Source organism: Podarcis erhardii (assembly GCF_964252035.2).
Source record: "Podarcis erhardii genome assembly, chromosome: 7".
NCBI classification, from domain to species: Eukaryota; Metazoa; Chordata; class Lepidosauria; order Squamata; family Lacertidae; genus Podarcis; species Podarcis erhardii.
In genome coordinates, this window is record NC_138511.1 from 1,235,515 (window position 1) to 1,256,220 (window position 20,706).

The window sequence follows — 20,706 nt, forward strand, 5'->3', positions numbered from 1 at the left end:
GTTTTGATATTTGTGGATGCGGAGAAAGCCTTTGACAACATTTCTTGGAGTTTCATGAAGAAAATTTTACAGGGAATGGGGGTAGGCCAAGGTTTTGAAAACGGTATAGGTGCAATTTATTCAGAACAAAAAGCTAAATTAATTGTGAATAACGTAGTTACAGAAGAATTTAAGATTGAGAAAGGAACACGACAGGGGTGCCCAATATCCCTGTTGCATTTTATATCGGTCCTGGAGGTTTTGCTCAATATGATTAGAAGGGACCAATTGGTTAAAGGTATACAAGTCGGAGCTAAACAGTATAAATTGAAAGCATTTGCCGATGATTTAGTCTTGACATTACAGGAGCCAGAATCCAGTACTAAAAGAGTATTGCAATTAATCCAAGAATTTGGTCAGGTTGCGGGATTTAAGTTGAATAAATTGGAAACTAAGGTGTTAGAGAAGAACTTAACAGGGATTGAGTAAGAGAGGTTTCAGAAGGAGACAGGACTAACATTGGTTAAGAAAGTGAAATACCTGGGGGTTAACATGACTGCTAAGAATGTGAATTTATTTAAAGATAACTATGAAAAATGTTGGATGGAAGTGAAAAAGGATTTAGAAATATGGTCAAATTTGAAGTTATCATTGCTAGGCCGAATTGCCGCGATAAAGATGAATGTATTGCCAAGGATGTTGTATTTGTTTCAAACATTGCAAATTTTGGACAAGGTGGACTGTTTCAAGAAGTGGCAGAGAGATATTTCTAGATTTATCTGGCAGGGCAAGAAGCCTCGAATAAAATTTAAGATTTTAACTGATGCTAAAGAAAGAGGGGGATTTGCCTTGCCAGACCTTAAACTTTGTTATGAATCAGCCGCATTTTGTTGGCTGAAAGAATGGCTGCTTCTGGAAAACACAGACATTTTGGACTTGGAAGGTTTTAACAATGTATTTGGGTAGCATGCATATTTGTGGTATGACAAGGTCAAAGCACATAAAGCATTTAAAAACCATGTTGTCAGGAGAGCACTGTTTAATGTCTGGATAAGATATAAAGATTTGCTTGAAAATAAAACTCCAAGGTGGTTGTCACCAATGGAAGCTAAGGCTCTGAAAAAACTCAATGTGGAGGCAAATTGGCCGAAATATTGGGAAATTTTGGAACAAGGAGACAGATTAAAACTGCAGAGTTTTGACAAATTAAAAAACAAAGTACGAGACTGGCTTCATTATTATCAAATAATGGAGGTTTACAATTTGGATAAGAAAATTGGTTTTCAGGTGGAAAAAAAAAATGGGAACAGAATTGTTAGATCCTAAAACTAAGAACTTGTCAAGAATGTATAACTTGCTGTTGAAATGGAATACACAGGATGAAATGGTTAAATCTGTTATGATCAAATGGGCACAAGACGTTGGACATAATAATATGATGGCTGACTGGGATCAGTTATGGACCACAGGTATCAAGTTTATGGCATGTAATGCCTTAAGAGAGAATTTAATGAAAATGATTTACAGGTGGTACTTGACAGTGTTGGTTTGCAAGCCCCCTCCATAGAGGCTGGCCCCTCTCACTGTCCTCGGAGCTTGCTTACCGGTAACCTCCTCTGGCTGATATCCAGACAGACCAGGGAGATTTTGATAGGTGACATTTTCTCAAGCATGGGCAAAATGCACAACCCCTCCTGCTTCCGCAGGGGAAATAAAATAAGTCATAAATCTATTTACATGATGTTTATTTCTGACATTACAGCACTAGAGAAAAACACGTCCTTTCAGTTCAGTTCCTCCAGCAAGTCTGACAAACTTCCTGTACATGCGCACTCGGAAGGTTTTAAGTTGCACTCTTCACAAAGACTTATCCAGCCTGTGAACGTCCTGGGAAATTCTTTCCCAGAGATAAGGCATCATGTTGTGTCAACAAACTGGCTGTCTGCAGCGGTGATGCTTCCATATACTGACAGACACCAGTCAAGCTTGCAAAAATTTACCATTTGCCCGATAATAAATGTTGGAAATGTAAAGAGATTGAAGGTACATTCTTTCACCTTTGGTGGACATGCCCAAAGATTAAGACCTTCTGGGAGATGATCTATAATGAAATGAAAAAGGTATTTAAATATACCTTCCAGAAGAAACCAGAGGCCTTTCTCTTGGGCATGGTCGGCCAATTGGTGCGAAAAGAGGATAGAACTTTTTTTATGTACGCCACAACAGCAGCAAGAATACTCATCGCAAAGTATTGGAAAACACAAGATGTACCCACCCGGGAAAAATGGCAGATGAAGGTGATGGACTACATGGAACTGACTGAGATGACTGGCAGAATCCTAGACCAAGGAGAAGAGTTGGTGGAAGAAGATTGGAAAAAATTTAAAGTTTACCTTCAGAAATATTGTAAAATTAAGGATTGTTAGAAAGATGTTGGGAAAAGAAAATGTGGTTTTAGCAGAAAAGATATAAAGGATTAAGTAAAAATGAATTGGTGAAAGAGAGAACGCAAAATTATAGTATATTAAGACAAAGTAATAAGATAAAAACAAGGTTGGAAGGATTTGCTGAAATATCTATGTGAATTAGAATACAAAAATGGGAGGTGAGAGGAGGTCAAGGAAGTAAGTGAATGTAAATTAGTGATGTATAGGTTTGACTCGTTTTTTATACTTTTTTCTTTTTCTGTTTTTTTTTTGGTGATTTTTTTGTATGTATTGTTTTTTCTTTTTCTTTTTTGACTGTTATTTGCATTTTTTTCCTTTTTTTCTGTAACCTTTAAAACTCTAATAAAATTTTATTTTTTTAAAAAAATAAAACCTTCCTGTTTCGGTGCCAAATTAATATATTTAAAGATCCAATTTTCCATTCTAATCACGGGTTGTTGTTTAAAGTCCAATTGTCCACAGGAAAAAGTCAGCGCTCTCGGCAACAGCAATGCGGCTTCACTCCGTGAAAGAAGCAGTCGATTCAAAGCACCGCGCCGCTCACCCCATGTCACTCCGGATCCCCAAAACAGGGTTTTCCCGCGAGTAGGGGAGGCGCAAAAGGTGCCAGCCAAATCCCAGGTTCACAAGCTTCTTCCGCCTGTGATTTCAGTGGGTCTCCGCCTTCGCCGCGGCGGTTCAGACCCTGATTTCCACGGAGCAAGTTCCTCCCGATCGGAGGAGCTCCGCCATTGCCGGAGGCGCCAACCCGGAGGAGAATGATCTAGTGGAGCAAAAAGGCATTGCCCTTGCCCTTGGTGCAAGGGCAGATTTTAAAATCCTGCATGCCTTGTACCGATCAATGACCATCGGCTGGTCCAATCTCCTACTCCGTCTTCACTGGAGGGGGGCTTCCAATCCCTCTCGCCTCAATTATGCAGTGAGTAAAATTAGCAGGGCCACGCGCAACACCATGCGCCAAATTGGTGGGTTCTCTATTCCACATCCCACCATCACAGCAGATAGAGTTGACCTATTCCGGGGGGACGGGGTGCACCTGACCCCACTGGGCAATGACTTCTGGCTCCACGACTTGCGACGAGCCCTTGGGGACTGGATAGATTGCGGGGTTTGATTGGTCCTCGGTTGTGGGACTTGGCGGCGAGGCCCCTTAGGGCCTCGAGTGGCGGTTCTAGGCCTTGGCAAGGTAGCCTTCAGTCTAACATCAAGTTGGGGGGGGGATGCAGTCATGCTTGCAGGGCCCATTGAAGAGCAAAACCGGGAGTCCCTGGCCCTAGAGTGGCGGCATGTAGGTCAAACTCCCCAGACGAGGTCAGTGGAAGGGCATGCTGTGTAAGTTTGCGCTTTGCAGTCCCCTCTCACTGGGCCTCAACTGCCTGCATATCCTCAGCCAGGTGGGCTGAGAGGGTTGCCTGCCAAGGCCTGTGCCAAGTTCCCCACTTCTGAAGCTCAATCAAGTTATGGCCAATTTGAACCCATACTCTGGTCTCTTGTCTTATCATTTGGGAAAAGGGGTAGGCACCACAGACAGGGTTTAGCGTGTGTGCCCGCAAACGTCTAGTAGCAGGGAGTTCCACAGGGCTTGGCTTGTCACACTAAAGGGTACATCCCTAGTGAAGACTAGATGAAACTCAGGGGTGCTGGGAACCACCAGAGATTCTCCGTGAGGGAGGTGGAATCATTTGGGTCCTAGTCGTTGAGGGCTTTTCTTTGCTTCTAAGAGCCTTCTTCCCCTGGGGGTTCCCCAGCTTGGGCCTCCCCCCAATTCTCTGCATCCAGACAGTCCATGACACCCCTGTCCTGAGACCAAGCTTCTGGTCAGCAGAAGCAGGAAGGCCTAGAAGGCCTGGCAAGGCCTGCACAAATCTTTCCAGCCTAACTGTTAGCAGTCAAATGCTGCGTCCCTGAGACATGGGACTCCTCCCTGTGATAGGAATTTTGAGGTCTTAGATATATGTTAAATGTTCATAAGTGTACCAACCAAGCACGTACATAGATCAGCACAGGAAGACTGACCTGGAACCATTTTGATTCCCAAACTGTCCCAAACTGACCAAATGTTTTCTCTGCAACGTCAAAGGAAAATGGAAAAGCCTCCCCAATGTCTTTTCCTTCACAAATCCTGTCTTAAGGGTATGTCTGTGTTTGAATAGGGTGAGCCTGTGACCTGGCCCAGGTACTAAGTATTTATCATTAAAAAAGACTGGCCGGGCTCCCCTGGAAATCCAATCAAGTAACCTGCCAGACAGGAGATAAACAAGGACAGGAGAAAAACAACATTCAAATTTCTGTTTTAAACATCCCTCGAAATAGTCGCCAGGTGCTCTGTGGGCCTGAGGGTGTCTCAGCCAGAAGAAGTCTGTGGAATTGGGCTGCTGCTGCTGTTGTTGCTGCTGCTGCTGTGTAAACTAAGGCAGAGTGGCTCCAGGACCGTAGTTAATCTGTAAGGAGCCACTCTGAGCACTCTGTGTATGCTTTTTGGCTGTGCTGTTTAGGAGCAAGTTTATTTTCTCAAGTCAAGTCTCACCGCTGCATGACAACCACTGCACGACAGCTTCCATCAGCTGCCAATCTCCCAGAGGTCTGGGGGAAGACGGAATTGAAGCACGAATTTCTTAGCCAATCAAAATGACCAAGGATTTGAGGGAAAGCCGCTCTTGATTAGTTGCAACTAGTCTCCATTCTCGAGAGACTGAAGCGATGTATGCACTTCAGGCCAGACCTTGGACCCATTTCGAAAGGCAAGCCCCTCATGACGTAGGAGCAATGAAAACTGCTGCTCTGACATCATTTATGACACAGGATGCAATTCTACAGCGCTGCTTTCTTATCTTCAAAGGGTCTTCCATTCTCCGGAGTGGGCCAGTTTTCTCGCTTCCTGGGTGAATGTGACCTAGGTTGCAAGGATTTCCTAAAGAGCAGTCACTTACTATTCTCTTCTTTCCGTGTTGGGGTCTCCCTATTAGCTTTGGGGGTACATTCTGTCCTTTTGGTCTCTTCCGAGCAATCTTAAATCTTGCAAGCTTCTTTTAAAGGCATTTATTCTCTTGTTGCCCTGTGTCTTCCTTGAGCTATTTTAACTCCCCTTCATTAGCAAGCTCTTGCCTTCCAAGGTAATATCTGCCTCCTATCTCCTGACAAGGTTCCAGCTGCTAGTTTGCTATTGTTGTTGTTTAGTCGTGTCCGCCTCTTTGTGACCCCCTGGACCAGAGCATGCCAGGCCCTCCTGTCTTCCACTGCCTCCCTCATGCTGGTAGCTTCCAGAACACTGTCCCACCATCTCGTCCTCTGGCGTCCCCTTCTCCTTGTGCCCTCCATCTTCCCCAACATCAGGGTCTTTTCCAGGGAGTCTTCTCTTCTCAGGAGGTGGCCGAAGTATTGGAGCCTCAACTTCACGATCTGTCCTTAGTCTTCCTAAAATAGTACTCATTATAAGCAGTTTTCCAAGACTTTTCTATATTTATAGATAATATTGGGGTACACAACAGCCTTCTGTTCAGAGAGACTCTCTACTCAGCTTTTAGGGTGCCCATGTAAATAGTACTCTTTGAGGACAATCTCTTATATGGATTTTGATCACCTTTTAAAATCATTAAACTGTACTGTTTTGCTTTCATAAAATTCCATTGTACGCATTCCCTGTACAATTTGCCCCTTGGGAGACCAGAGTTCGAATCCCCACTTGCCATGGGGTGGGGGGTCAGTCAATGCCTGGCAGCCTGGTCTACCTCACAGGGCTGTTGTGGAGATTGAATGAGGAGGGAGAGAACCACCTTGGGCTCCTTGGAGGAAAAGGTGGGATAAAAATGCAATAAAAAAGTAGCCCTGGAGCATTTTTGTCCATTACCTTGATATCCCACCTTTGCTCTGAGGAGCCCAAGATGGGGCACGTCATTAACTTCTCCCACATTTTGTCATCACAACGACCCTGCAGGCAGGTTAGGCTGGGAGGAAATAACTGGCTGCGGAGATTCTCAAGCCCGGAAGGAAGCTAGGCTGATAGCAGAGAGCCACTTTAGGAGGGGGTCCTACTGCAAGACGCCCCACTGCCCCCACAAAACAGGAAAGGGTTGCCAAGGGAAAACCAGAAGGAAAAGTCTGGGGAGGAAAGGAGGTGGGAGAAGAATGCGCGCCAGAGAGAAACTGCGGCTCATTTGCATCAACTATTTCTTGTGACTTGCAAATTCATCTAATGTTAGCAAGAGCTAATGGAAAGTGTCAGGGAACTAGCAGTGCCTTTTACCAGCTTTGTCAGGTTTGCTAGCTGCAGTAGGGCCATTCCTGGATTACAGATTGCCCCATTCCCCACTCCCTATAGGTCTTCAGCCCCTCTTATTTCTCTGAGTCCCCGTAATGGAATAGGGCAGAACTACTGTTCCTAGCACCATACAGTTGTGCTGGCTGAGACTGATGGGCTTTGGACGGATAGTCCAAAACATCTGGAGGGCACCAGGTTGACAAAGGCTGTTCTCTATCATGGCCTGTGATGAAGTCTTCCTGAAGCAAGCTATGCCTGGCTTCCATCTTTCCCCAATATTATTATTATTATTAAAATTTGCATACCGTTCTTCATCCACAAATCTCAGGGCGGTTTACCACCTAAATCTGCAATATAAAAAACACAAAATGCATAATAAAAATAAGAAGAAAAACAAGCATCCCCCCACCCAACATATTTAGAAAGATATCAGGTGTCAATCAGCCAAAGGCTGGGTTGAAGAGGAACATTTTCGCCTGACGCCTACAGATAAGTCGCGAAGGTGCCAGGCGAGCCTCCCTGGAGAGAGCCTTCCACAAACAGGGAGCCACTGCAGAAAAGGCCTGTTCTTGTGTAGCCACCCTCCTCTCGGGGAGGAGGCACCCGAAGAAGGGCCTCAGAGGATGAATTTCCCCTGGAAACGCCTTTATCCTTTGTAGAAAGCACCGAGGCCCAGTTCGTCATCCCTAGGCCCCCTTGAAAGGTGGGGTGGTCTGTTCTTCTCATCCTGCGGTCTCTCTTCTCTCTTCCAGTTGTCACCCTGCATTCTGAGATCTGGTTTCTGGACCGAGCTCTCTACTGGCATTTCCTCACCACAACCTTCACCGCTTACTGCCGGCTCCTGATCACCCACCTGGGGCTGCTGCATTGGCAGTATGCCTTCACCAGCTACGGCATCAGCCCCCGGGCTAAAGTGAGAGAACTACAGACAGCCCGTCCCTTTTCCTAGGCTCTGCCACTCCTGCTCATTCTGTCTTCACAAAAGCCCTGCGAGGGAGGTCAGGCTGAGAGTGAGTGACTGGCCTGAGGTCACCCAGTGAGCTTCATGGCCAGACAGGAATTTGAACCCCGGCCTCCCGGGCCCTAGACCGACATTCTGATCCACTGTTTCTTCCCAGCTGTTGTCTGGACCCAAGTTTGAGAAACACTGCTCTTACCACTATGTCACACCACCTCTACACTGACTGGCTGCTGCTCTCCAGGGCTTCAGGTGGCATGGTGGCGGTCTCTCCCAGCCTTCCTTTGCAGATACCAGTGAGGATTTGCCTGCAACATAAATGCTCTTGCCTCTGAACTTGAACACTGACTCTCCAGGATTTGGGCCCTGGATCTGCACACTAGACTTCTGTGGAGGCAGCCGAGAAGAGCATTCGCCTTTTTTGCTGCTGCTGCTGCTGCTGCATCACAGCGTTAAGCTTCTGGTCTCCGCTCGCCCCCCTCCCCAGCCTAGCCCATTCCCTGCTAGGTTGCATCTGTCCATGGAGGTCCCCCTGCAAGAGCTATGCTTCTCAGCCATACTGGCATCCTGTCCTGCATTTACTCAAGTGAGAATCCTACGTTGCCCCCTGCCCCCCCCATGCTCACTGCCAAGGATTTTGCTGCGCTTGCCTGTGCTTTTGCTGGTTTTGTAAACTGCTTTGAGGTTTTTTGTTCTACAATCAAGCAACACATACTGTCAGGGGTTCAGAAGGAGAGACACAGGAGGGGGAGCAAATGGAGAGTGAGGAGGAGGAGTCCGAGGGGGGCGCAGGCAGTGACAGTGGAAAGAGTTATTCCACAAGCCTCTCCAGCGAATCGGAGGACTCACAGAAGGGAGCGCCGATGGCCAGAGCGAGGGGGGTTCCAGGGGGGAAGCCCCAGGAGGAAGGGGCCAGCGGGGAGTCCCTGAGCAGCAGTTGGAAATCAGGACCAGCTTCCCCACCAGAGCGCAGTGGGGAGGGGGAGTCCCAGGAATCGGGACCAGTGCTCTCACCACCAGCGGGAGGAGCAGTGAGTCAGAGGGGACTTAGCCGGTCTAGCGTCGAGACGTGGGTCTGCGCACCCAGAGCTTTGAAATGGAAACTAAACTTCAATAAAGACTTTTGTATATTATATCCACCGGGCGTTGGTCCGCTGTGAGCTGGGATCTAGAGGCAGACCTGACACATACTTTTCATGAAATAATGAAATGGAAACATGGCCACCTGCCCAACCTGAGGAGGTGTGTGCAGATCTCCAAAAACAGATTGGGTTTTCGTTGGAAGTGGACAACACCTGCTTCTGGTGCTCATGAGCAACAGTGAGTGAGTGTCAGTTGCAATCAAAGTGTACTTCCTGCATTGCAGGGGGTGGGCTGGATGACCCTTGGGGATCTCTGAAGCCTACAATTCTCTAGAATCTGAGGCAAACTGACAGTGTTTAGCTTGGGTGTTGGTGCCAAATGAAGGCCTTTCTGTGGCAAATAGCCTGGATTGGCATAGATTTTTTCTTTGGGCCTTTCCCTGAACCCATAAATTTGGGACTTGCTTCCAGAAAAATGTGCAGGACAGACCTGCAGCCATTCCATGTAAAGACAAAAGACAAAAGACAAAAAAAAGACCTCTATGCTGACTTGCCCGTTTCAGGATAGTTTCACCCAGGTTCCAAAATGTCACATTGATCTCAACAAAATTCATTTCAAGTTAGTGTGCATATAGCTATAGCCTTGTATTGTTGTTAAGTTTGCTTCAGATGATTCAATTGGTTTTGCTTCAGATGATTCAATTGGTTTCACTTCTGCCCTGTGTGTTTGCCAAAGGACTGGCAGTGGACTTTTTTGCCTGTTCTTAAAGACCACAAAGACCAGAGAGAGCGACCTGCGTAGGGGAAACTTCTGCACCAAATGCATCAGCGAACCCAATGCACCCAGGTATCTCTCCTCGTGTGAGATAGAGAGTGGTTGCCAGTCAGTGCAGAGCAGCCTTTCTCCACCTTGGGTCACCCAATGTTGTGGGAATACAAGGCCCATCATCCCTGACCACTGGTCCTGCTAATGAGGTCCTGACCACTGGTGGTTTGGCCATGCTGCAGGCCTCGTGGTGAGTGCCACCCAGCATTTTGTCACCCTCCTCAGTGGTGACGCCCAGGGTGGCACACAACCACCGCACCCCCTTCCTCCGCCCTTGCCTGCAGAGACAATGGAATGCATCCCTCCTGTCATAACCCTGTTTTTATCAAGGGACAGAGTTAAGAGCTTTCAGCAGCAGTAGCAACCTCCAAGGATGCTGTGTTTTGATAACCAGTTGGTGTTTGTTTCAGGCTGCTTTGGGCACCATTCAGTGCAGTGACATAGCGTATGAGCACACTCAACTAAACTTGCCATTTGTGGGCACTCTCAGTTGGCATCTCTGTGGTTGGCAATGATGGGAAAACAGAACTGAGATGTCTGTAAGAAGCTGGTGAGGTGGGCAAGGGGGCTTGGCTTAGCTCAGGCAAGGGACTGTTGGATGGCTTCCTTTTTTTAAAATGATATTTATTAGAAGTTTCAAAAATTACCAAAAAAAAGCAAAAGAGAGAACAACAAAAAATTAACAAAACATACATAACAGTACATCAAAAAAGAAAAAAACACACATAAAAACCAATACACCAATAACAATAATAATAAAAAATACACACACATCCAATATTCCATATCTCCACCCTTCATTTACTTGTTTCATCGACCTCCTCACACCTCCCTTTTTGTATTCTAGTTTAGTTATTTGTTTCAGCAAATTCTTTCCATCTTTCTCAATTTTTATTGAGTAATTTGTCTTAACATTGTAACCTATTAATTAACTCAGCAAATCCTTTCCATCTTTCACTATATTCTGTCATTCAATTTACCTTATCTTTCTATAAAATACCTTAAAGCTTAAAACTTAATATTTATTTGTACGTAATTCCTTATATCATTTCTACTAAAGCCAAATATTTTCATTCCAACATTTTCCTAATGCTCATTAATTTTACACTAATTCCCAATATATTTTTTTTTTCTTTCAATCTTCCTCCAGCGTCTCTTCTTCCTGGTCTCGGGTTATGTCAGTCCTTACTGTCCGTTCCATCTAGTCCATCAACCTGGTAATCTTATGTCCGAAGCTCTTAAGTCTTTTCCATGTCCCTTCTGCAGATTTTCTTCTTGTTTGTACTTGCACTTTACCTTATCTTTTGTTTATCTCTTTCTTAATTCCTTTCCTTTCTCATTGAGGGGTAGGTCTCGGGGATGTTCCAACTCAAAATTATCTCTGTCTCTCCTCAGCAGATCGGCCCATTCCCCACAGTCCCATTCCCCACAATCAACAGTGTAGTCCAGAAAATATTTAAAGGCATGTTTCAAAGTCCCTCCAAACTTAAGGGCCCCCACAACTCCAGACCCCCCCTGGCCCACTCCAGATTCAACCTTCAACAACAACGGCTTATGCTCCTGTAGGGCCTCGGGCTTCTCCATTTGTATTACTTGAGGTTCAACAGCAGCCTCCTCCATTATCTTCTGCGTTTGCACTTGCTCTGTCAAAGCAGGTTCCTGAGTTGGCTCCTGGATGGTTTCTGCAAAAGTATTCACTGTTTGTCCAAAATTTTTGATTGCAACAGTCATCAAGTCCATCTTCTCATGCATCTGCTCCAACAAAGCGCTTGTCTTGCAAAAGGCAAGCACCAAAACTTATTCCAAACACATTTTTATTCAAGGTCACAGTCTGATCCCATGATCCTTATCACTGCAGCTGTAGAGTCCCCAGATCAACTCCAGCAACAATTTAACAAGCTCCCTCTAGAGGAGACAATTTCTATTTGTATCCATCTTTTGAAAGCAGATCCAACAAAAAAAAAAGTTACTTTCATTTTTCAGATTTCTTGTTTCTTTTAAATGCAAAAGGCAACATTGGAGACAATTTGTTTCTCTTCTTTAACTATCTGTCAAAGGATGCTCCTTTCACAGTCAATGAATTTCACAAAAAATCTCTGTCTCTGATACCCCATTCCCAGGTTTGAGACGGTGGAAATTTATCTTTCTTTACTCTCTCTCCTGCAGGCTTAAACAGTCAAAATTCCCCCTCTTTACTCCTGCTTCCAAGAGGGGTTTAGATGGTTAAAACAGGAGGAATTTTAAACCTTTATGTACAACTTTCCAGACTTTAGCTTGCACAATTTTTGCTTCAGGCTATTTACAAAAGCAGAAGGCGGACTTCCTGTTTAGAACCTTCCCGCTCGAGTGCCAAATTAAAATGTTTCTTAGCCCAATTTTCCGTTCTACTCACAGGTACTTGTTTAGAGTCAAATTGTCCACAGGAAAAAGTCAGCGCTCTCCGGCAACGGCTGTGCGGCTTCACTCCACAAAAATAGCGGTCGATTCAAAACACCGCGCCGCTCACCCCACGTCGCTTCGGATCCCCGAAAAACGGGTTTCCTTGCGTGTAGGGTCAGCCAAATCCCATGTTCCCAGGCTTCCTCTGCCTGGGATTTTTTAAGGGTCTCCGCCTTTGCCGCGGCGGCAAGACCCGATTTTCACGGAGTGGGTTCCTCTGGATCAGAGGAATTCTTCCATTGCCGATGGCGCTAACCCAGAAGTGGGCACTCTCAGTTGGCATTTCTGTGGTTGGCAATGATGGGAAAACAGAACTGAGATGTCTGTAAGAAGCTGGGGAGGTGGGCAAGGGGGCTTGGCTTAGCTCAGGCAATGGACTGTTGGATGGCTTAGAATCATAGAATCATAGAATCATAGAGTTGGAAGAGACCACAAGGGCCATCGAGTCCAACCCCCTGCCAAGCAGGAAACACCATCAGAGCACTCCTGACATATGGTTGTCAAGCCTCTGCTTAAAGACCTCCAAAGAAGGAGACTCCACCACACTCCTTGGCAGCAAATTCCACTGTCGAACAGCTCTTACTGTCAGGAAGTTCTTCCTAATGTATAGGTGGAATCTTCTTTCTTGTAGTTTGGAACCATTGCTCTGTGTCCGCTTCTCTGGAGCAGCAGAAAACAACCTTTCTCCCTCCTCTATGTGACATCCTTTTATATCTTTGAACATGGCTATCATATCACCCCTTAACCTCCTCTTCTCCAGGCTAAACATGCCCAGCTCCCTTAGCCGTTCCCCATAAGGCATCGTTTCCAGGCCTTTGACCATTTTGGTTGCCCTCCTCTGGACACGTTCCAGTTTGTCAGTGTCCTTCTTGAACTGTGGTGCCCAGAACTGGACACAGTACTCCAGGTGAGGTCTGACCAGAGCAGAATACAGTGGCACTATTACTTCCCTTGTAATAGTGGAAGTATTCCTTAAGTACAACTGATAGCCAGTTTGGATGAAGAGCAAAGAACTGAAGAGGTTGTGCCTCAACCTACACGGCACTTTCTTGGCAGAAACAGTGATGTCCCAGAGGGGTGTGTGAAATGGGTACCTTAGGGCAGTGTTTCCCAACCTTGTGCCTCCAGCTGTTTTTGAACTACAACTCCCATCATCCCTGACTAGCAAGACCAGTGGCAAGGGATGATGGGAATTGTAGTTCAAAAACAGCTGGAGGCCCAAGGTTGGGAAACACTGCCTTAGGGAGTATGGAAATCAGCAGCTCTGCAACTTACATCCGTTGGAGGGGTCGGGCCTCTGAGCACCCCAAGTGCCTCACTTCACAAACAAGCAGACTTCAGAGCCACTCTAGGTGGGTGCTGGTGTGGTAGGTTCTTTCATGGAGCTTTGACTGTGTTAGGCCATGGAAGGCTGGGATGCTAATGAAACTGCTCCATGGAGTAAATATTGTGGGAGTTTAGAAATCAAATCTAAAAATGCATATTCTTACTAGTAAGCAAGTGTGGGGATTAAAATCACAGAGCAGTATTGCTGTTAGGTGGACTCAGATCAATGCAATTGGTAGAGAAGGCTCTGTGTTATTTCATTTCCCCTCCTCTCTTGGTAGGGAAGAAGAAAAGAAGTATTTTCTGTTCCTTCTCTCTCATTCTCTCTCTCTCTCTCTCTCTCTCTCCAGCCAGCCGATGGGAGAAGACTTGTATCTGCTTGCTCCAGCATCAGGCTCATGCCTGAGGCTGCTTTCACTGTAAATACAAATATTTTACCTGCATTTATTTTTACTGCTGTTGTTGCTAAGGGCAGGTGCTTGACTGTGAGCAAACTATATGTTTTAACCATACTTTTCAGTCGGTGGCCTGTTTCTATAATAAACAGGGTAACAGAAGGGGGAGATCAGCCTAAAGGCTTTTGTTTTTACTGTTTAAGATGCTCAGCACTGTGCTTCTAAACACAAGCGATAAACTGATGTTTTGTCTGTTTCCCAGGTTTGTGGAGGAATAAAATATAGTTAATATATTCCCTCACCTACATGGTAAAACCTAACCAACATCTACCATAATGTGAAATCAAGCCATTCCAGGAGGTGTGCCGGAAGCTGAGGAGTGAGGGAGCAAATCATTCGATTCTGCTCCCTTGCCTCAGCCATGACCCCTCTGGTGGTGGGCAGACTGGGGGGTGGGCTTCCTAGAAGCCTTCTCTTCCACAGTAGCCAGGCCTGTATAGTCATTGCATTGCTGGTGGTGCCAGATCACAGGGTCTTTCTCAGAGCAGCAAGATACCAAGTCAGAGCACAATCTGGCTTGATTGCTCTTCAGTTGTTGGCAATTGTGTAGTGGATCCAGTCTTCAAAGATGCAGACCTTGGTGTACAGCCCCAGCCGGTTCTCTTCACTGCAGCTTTTCTTCCAGGACAGCAGTCCTTGGATGGCTTCTTCACACACCAGGGGGCTGCCCACATCTCCCTAAGACACAGACAACAGCTTTGGGGCTCTCCAGGGGACAGGATCAAATCATGGCAATTTCTCACTGTCGTTATTTGAACTCTCAGGCCCTGGAGCACTGCCTGCAGCAGGAGAGAGGGAGCTGTGTGAGGCTTTCCCCAGCCACAAGTACCGTACCTCCTGAGTGGTCCCAAGAGGTTGGCTCTTGCAGCTGGAGAATTTCTCTTCCCCTGTTGGGCTGGGTGTGCGCTTGCGCTTACAGCCCCTCTGTCCCTCTCAAGAATGCAGAAATGACATAAATGCTATTTAACTTTGATATGGGGAGGATTTGGCACATGCCTTTTTATTGTACTTTTCAAATATATTATGCTTTGCTGTTTAGTTCTGGTTAATGTCTGGCCAATAGCTACTAGCCTGCCTACGGAGCGTGCTTGTGCTTGTGAGTGAATTGGTTGGAGACAGCTCTAGTCTGAAGGGAAGCATTCATCTATGATGTGTGTGGATGCACATAATTAGACCATGTTACTGAACTCAAAATCAGGGACACCTATATGACCTTACCTCCCACCAAAAGGTGCAGGCGCAGGAGTCCACCAAAACCACACCACTCACCCATGGCTTGAAGTGGCTAGGAGCACTCATGCCCATCTTGGAGGCCAGGCAAGGCATGCAGGCTCCTCTAGGCACCCATCTCATCAGTCCTGCAGGACCATCTCCCAGGTTGGCCAGTGGTGCTATTGGAACTGTGAGTGGAGCGCCAAGTGGCGCTTGGATAGAAGAAAGATAGAGACAGCAGGTGAGAGTTGCAGGAAGAGAGGGAGTGAGAGAGGAAGAAGAGCAATCCTGATGGTCATGGAGGAAATCACAGGCAGAGCATGAAAGGTGACAAAAAGCAAACCTTTAGAGTTTCTGGTCCATGGTCTCTCCCAGCTTCAGATGTACTGATACAGCTTCTGGCCAAGATCACAAGGGAGTCAAGGTATGCCTCTGCTTGTCTGCTCCCTGCCCCCCAATCACTGGACTTCCCAGTGAAAAGAGAAGAGCCTCACCTTGCAGGCATCTTGGCTGCTGCCCAGCTGTCCAGCACAAAGCATCCTGTCAGTGAACCGTCCTGGGTAGACATTGTTGCACGTGGCATCAGATGTGACTGGAAGGTAGGAGCACTGCAGAAGGTTGTTTGTTCCATCAGCTGTAAGCCCAAAATATGTTGATCCTGAGCAGCTGCCTGGGGCAAGGCAGGAGGGAGACTCTTATGCTCAGGCCTCACCCCTCACCCCTCTCTCCTTGAGCTCTTTCTGCTTCAAGGGGGCACTGCCACCTGCCATGAATCTATCATAGTACAATGAATTGTTGGTGCCTCCCTCCCACCATTTGCCATTCATCTACCCTTCCCTTTTTTGCACGGTGTCATTTATCCCATGCACCACTAAGGAACTTCAGTGCCCCCTTGCGTGTCCCCACCATAATCCCCCACGGCCACGAAGAGGGGCATCTTCCAGCAGCCCCCTGCTCCAGTCTGTCACAGTTGTTGCTGATCCTGGTTAGTCTCTCAGCACCACCCTCTCTGTACTCACAGTTGCTGCTGATCCATTCTGAAGCCAGGCACTGGGTCCCAGCTATGGCACATTGGCTGGGCAAACTGATGGGCTGCACTAGCTCACCCAGGACAGCTGGTTGTGCAAGCTTGATGAGCATGATGTCATAGTCCAGTGTGTAGTTGTTGAACTGCTTATGAGGGACCAGCTTGGCAGCAGCAATGACCTGTTGCTTCTCCTTAGGAAGAGTCTCAGGGACTTGTAGGCCAAGCCAGACCTCCATGTGGTCTGGGCTGCTGGAAGAAGAGCAGGAGGGTTAATAGTGTTCTCCCTAGAGTTTTTCTGCCTCAGCCTGGGTTGAAAGATTCCTTGCTCGGACTTCCGGAGGTGGCGCGAAACGGTAATGGCTGCCCTCTTCTAACTGTGGAGAGGGGGCTCCTTTGAAACGGGTCGTCCGCTACGGCAAAGCGGAGACCCACACCGGCAACCCACAGGCAGTAGAAGCCTGTGGTCTTGGGACCCGGCGGGTGCCTGGAGCTGCCCCCGAAACGTTGAAGGAACCCCGTAAGGGGCTCCGGAGCGAGGAGGGGGTAGCGGCACTGTGGGTCGTTGCGCAATCAACGGAGTGAAGCCGCGCTGCTGCTGCCGATGAGCGCTGACCTTTCTTCCTGGAAATTTTTGATTCGGAAAAGCTACAACCTGTGAGTAGTAAAAGACTCTTTAAAATTTTGGGACTTAAAAATACTGAATTTGGTCGAAAGCGGAGAGACGAAAAACAGGAAGTCCGTCTTCCGCTGTCATTGAATTTCAAAGCAAAGAGCTGGAGGAGTGGAGGCAAAGAGAGAACTTTTAACCTAAGGGATCTGAGCACCAATTGAACTTTTTCGTAAGTTGATTAAGGACACTAAGTGCTGGAATTTATGCTTCTTATTTGCATGGTGATACCTTTCTTCTACTGGATTTATAACTTAAGTAAGAAACCCAGGTGCTGGAGCTGCCTGTGTAACAGACTAGCCAGTTTGCAGACTTGGATACTTTTAAATTTGGAAACAATCTGAGGACTCTGGATTTGTTACTTTGAAGCATCACTTGGAATACCAGTATGCACTGACTGAAACATTGTAGTTTGTTAAAAACAACTCTGCTAAAACCTACTATTGAAGGCTCTTGGACATTATTCTGATTTTTTTAAATTTTACTGGAACTGACCTCTTCCCCATAGACATCTTAAACTCCCCCTAGAGGATTTGGGATTTACAGCAGTGACTTTATTTTACTTTCATTTCCCGGCCTCCTGTCTGACTGTTACCATCTGGGATGTTGTTTCTCATGGGAACAACTCAGCTCGACCTTGACTTTTAGATAACTCTGGAATGAGTGGCGCAAGAAAAAAGGGACCAAGAACCAGACAAACAACATTAACAACTTTAACCACAGCCTCACAGACACATAGATCATCTGTGCCTACTCTGCCTACCTTGTCTTCTGAGGAAAGAGCTGCCTCTCTGCAACGGGCAGGGGAGGGAGAAACTGAGGATTTACAATTGGAAGATATGGCCTCAGGAGCAACTGCCTCTATTTTAGAGAAAATCTATGAAAAATTGGAATCGTTGGATAAAAAAGTGGAATCATTGGACAGAAAAGCTGATGAGCAAACTGCTAAAATTGATCAAAACACAGAATGCTTAAATAGATTAACTGGACAAGTGGCACAGAATGTACAGGCAATAGGTGAATTGACAGAGGCTACAGGTGAAAATCGGAAATTGGCTGAGGATACCAGCCAAAGACTTGGAAAGTTAGAACAAGAGGTAAGACCACTCAATAAACAAGTAGGGGAACACCAGACCTATCTTTCTATGTTGGAATTGAGAAAGAGGGAGAGCAACTTAAGGATAAGGTCTATACCAGAAGTGGAAGAAGGCAACTTGGCTGAGTTTCTGAGTTTCTGAGTTTCCAAGTTTTGGAAACTAGAGGAAAAAGACTTTAAAATTGTATCAGCTTTTAGGCTTGGAAGACTTATAAAGAAAGAGAAGTCCAGAGACTGTCTGATAATACTGAGATCAAAGGAGGAAAGGGACAAGATTCTGGGCCTACACTACGGAAAGTCACTGGACATTCTGGACAAAAGAATTGAACTTTACAAGGATATTCCTAAACAGCTGCTTGATCTTAGATCTGAATATCTGGAATTGGTTAGACTGTTGAGGAGCAACTCAATTATCTTCAGGTGGGAATTTCCCCAAGGATTATCTTTCCCCAAGGATTATCTTTCACCTTTAGAGGGAAGAAGGTTAAAATTAGAACATTGGAAGACAGAGATAAATTTCTGACTACATACGGAGAGGACCTACAAAAAGGAATTGAACTACCTTCTGAGCCTGGAGCACCAGGGGAACCTGCACCCTTGGACTTTGAAGATCCAGCGAACAAGGTACCACCCCCAGAAAACTAATCAGATTTGTTCAGGATGTCTCTGCAACTTTTGAGTTGGAATATAAATGGCTGCAACATTCCGGAAAAAAGGAGGAAAATTTTTCATATATTAAAAAAAGAACAATTGGACATTATTTGCTTACAAGAAACACATGTGACTAGGCTCCACAGAAAAGTGCTAATAAACAAAAGACTTGGTCAGGAATTTATATCTTCGGACAGAGTAAAGAAGAGAGGCGTGGTGATATATGCAAAAGAGAGCCTGTCACCTAAATTTTTATTCAAAGATGAACATGGAAGAATCTTAGCAATCGAGATACAACATCAAGGAGAGAAGATTTTGATATTAGGAATTTATGCACCAAACGAAGGGAAATCGGAATTTTATAAGAAGTTGCATGAGATTATGCTGGACTATCTGGAATATAACAACATCATCATGATGGGAGATATGAATGGGGTCGTATCAACTAATATGGATAAGTCACAAAGCCAAAACGTTACGAAAGATGGCAGACTACCAAAGTCTTTTTTTGAAATGACAGACAATATGGACTGGATTGACATTTGGAGAATAAAGATTCCCTTAGGAAGAGAAGGAACATTTTTCTCTGAGGCCCAGCTGACTTGGACAAGAATCGACCAAATATGGATAACTAGAGGTCTGGCACCCAAGATCAGAAAAGTGGAAATCTGCCCAAAGACCTGCTCCGACCATAATGCACTGAAGATGGACATGACATTACTACCAACCGGTTCCTTTAGATGGAAGATGAATGACAATTTGTTTAGAGATCAGGAGATCACCAAGAAGGCCCCAAAAGCTCTGAAGGACTACTTTGAGATAAACATGAACACTACGGTGGAAAAAAGAATTATCTGGGACGCAAGTAAGGCGGTGATGAGGGGGTTCTTGATACAACAGAATACTGTAAAGAAAAGGATACAAAATGAGAGGAAAGATAAGATCTTGGAGAAAATTAAAGAATTAGAGAAGAAGCTAAGATCCAACCCGAAATCACAGCCGATTCTGAGAGAAATTAAACTTCATCAAGCACAATATTCTAAACTGTTAAACCAGGAAATAGAGTGGAAGATCAAACTAATGAAACAAAAAACTTTTGAATCGGCAAACAAATGTGGGAAACTGCTAGCGTGGCAGTTGAAGAAGAGACAAAAATTAAATACAGTTACAAACCTAGAAATTGAAGGAAGAAACATTCAGAACCCCGCGGAGATTAGAAAGTGTTTCCAGAGATATTTTAAAAAATTATATACTAAAGGGCCGCAAGATGAGGTTGAGATTAAACAATTTTTGGAAAAAAATGGACTAACAAAATTGTCACAAGAAAACAGATTAATCCTGAACAATAAAATAACACGACAAGAGATTGAACAAGCCATTCAGAACATGCAATTGGGCAAATCTCCAGGGCCAGACGGCCTGACCTCCAAGTATTATGAGACATTAAAAGACTATTTGATTCAACCATTGATGGAGGTCAGCAACGAAATTATGGAGGGAAAGAGGGCGCCGGAATCGTGGAAGGAAGCTTTTATCACATTGATACCAAAATCTGAAACTGAAAAGACACAACTCAAAAACTATTGTCCCTTCTAAATGTGGATTACAAAATATTTGCAGACATTTTGGCAAGTAGACTTAAAAGAGTTTTAAATGAAGTAATTCATAAAGACCAGGCAGGCTTTCTCCCAGGTAGACATATGTTTGCTAGCACTAGGAACATTATTGATATTCTGGAACTTTTGCAAACAGACATAAATACAAAAGCAGTGTTAATCTTTATAGATGCGGAGAAGGCCTTTGATAATATTTCTTGGAAATTTATGAAGGGAAATTTAAAAGAAATGGGAGTGGGACGGGGGTTTGAGAATGGGATTGATGCAATATATTCAGAACAAAAAGCTAAATTGATAGTTAACAATGTGGTTACAGAAGAGTTCAAAATTGAAAAAGGAACACGACAAGGCTGCCCGATCTCCCCTCTGTTATTTATTTCGGTTCTGGAAGTGCTCTTGAATATGATCAGAGGGGACCGGTTGGTGGAAGGGATTCAGGTCGGAGCGAAACAATATAAACTTAAAGCCTTTGCAGATGACCTAGTTTTGACTTTGCAGGAGCCAGAATCTAGTACAAAAAGAGTATTGCAACTGATACAAGATTTTGGTTGGGTGGCGGGATTTAAACTAAATAAACAGAAAACTAAGGTGTTGGGAAAAAATTTGACAGATACAGAGTCAGAACAGTTTCAGAGAGAAACAGAACTAACTGTGGTTAAAAAAGTAA

General features: G+C 45.3%; 1 protein-coding gene and 1 long non-coding RNA gene across 2 annotated transcripts in view; one reads left to right on the forward strand and one right to left on the reverse strand.

Annotated features, from left to right (window-relative positions):
• Positions 1-20,706, forward strand: part of LOC309346403 — a 308,888-nt gene that overhangs the window by 134,361 nt on the left and 153,821 nt on the right. The gene's annotated exons all lie outside the window — the stretch shown is intronic.
• LOC309346389 (trypsin-like) lies at positions 14,271-16,272 on the reverse strand. Its single transcript, XM_081870090.1, has 3 exons — positions 16,002-16,272; positions 15,477-15,652; positions 14,271-14,448 (listed from the first exon to the last, which is right to left on the reverse strand). Exons 1-3 carry the CDS (start codon positions 16,243-16,245, stop codon positions 14,299-14,301), a joined length of 570 nt encoding a protein of 189 aa, XP_081726216.1. The 5' UTR covers positions 16,246-16,272; the 3' UTR covers positions 14,271-14,298.

Bases quoted from the DNA above. Each gene is read 5' to 3' on its own strand.
- LOC309346389 (XM_081870090.1), bottom strand. From the start codon at position 16,245: ATGGAGGTCTGGCTTGGCCTACAAGTCCCTGAGACTCTTCCTAAGGAG. The intron at 15,653-16,001 runs GTGAGTACAGAG...GCCTTGCCCCAG, and splicing joins AGAATGGATCAGCAGCAACT to GCAGCTGCTCAGGATCAACA. The intron at 14,449-15,476 runs GTGAGGCTCTTC...TCTGTGTCTTAG, and splicing joins GCAGCCAAGATGCCTGCAAG to GGAGATGTGGGCAGCCCCCT.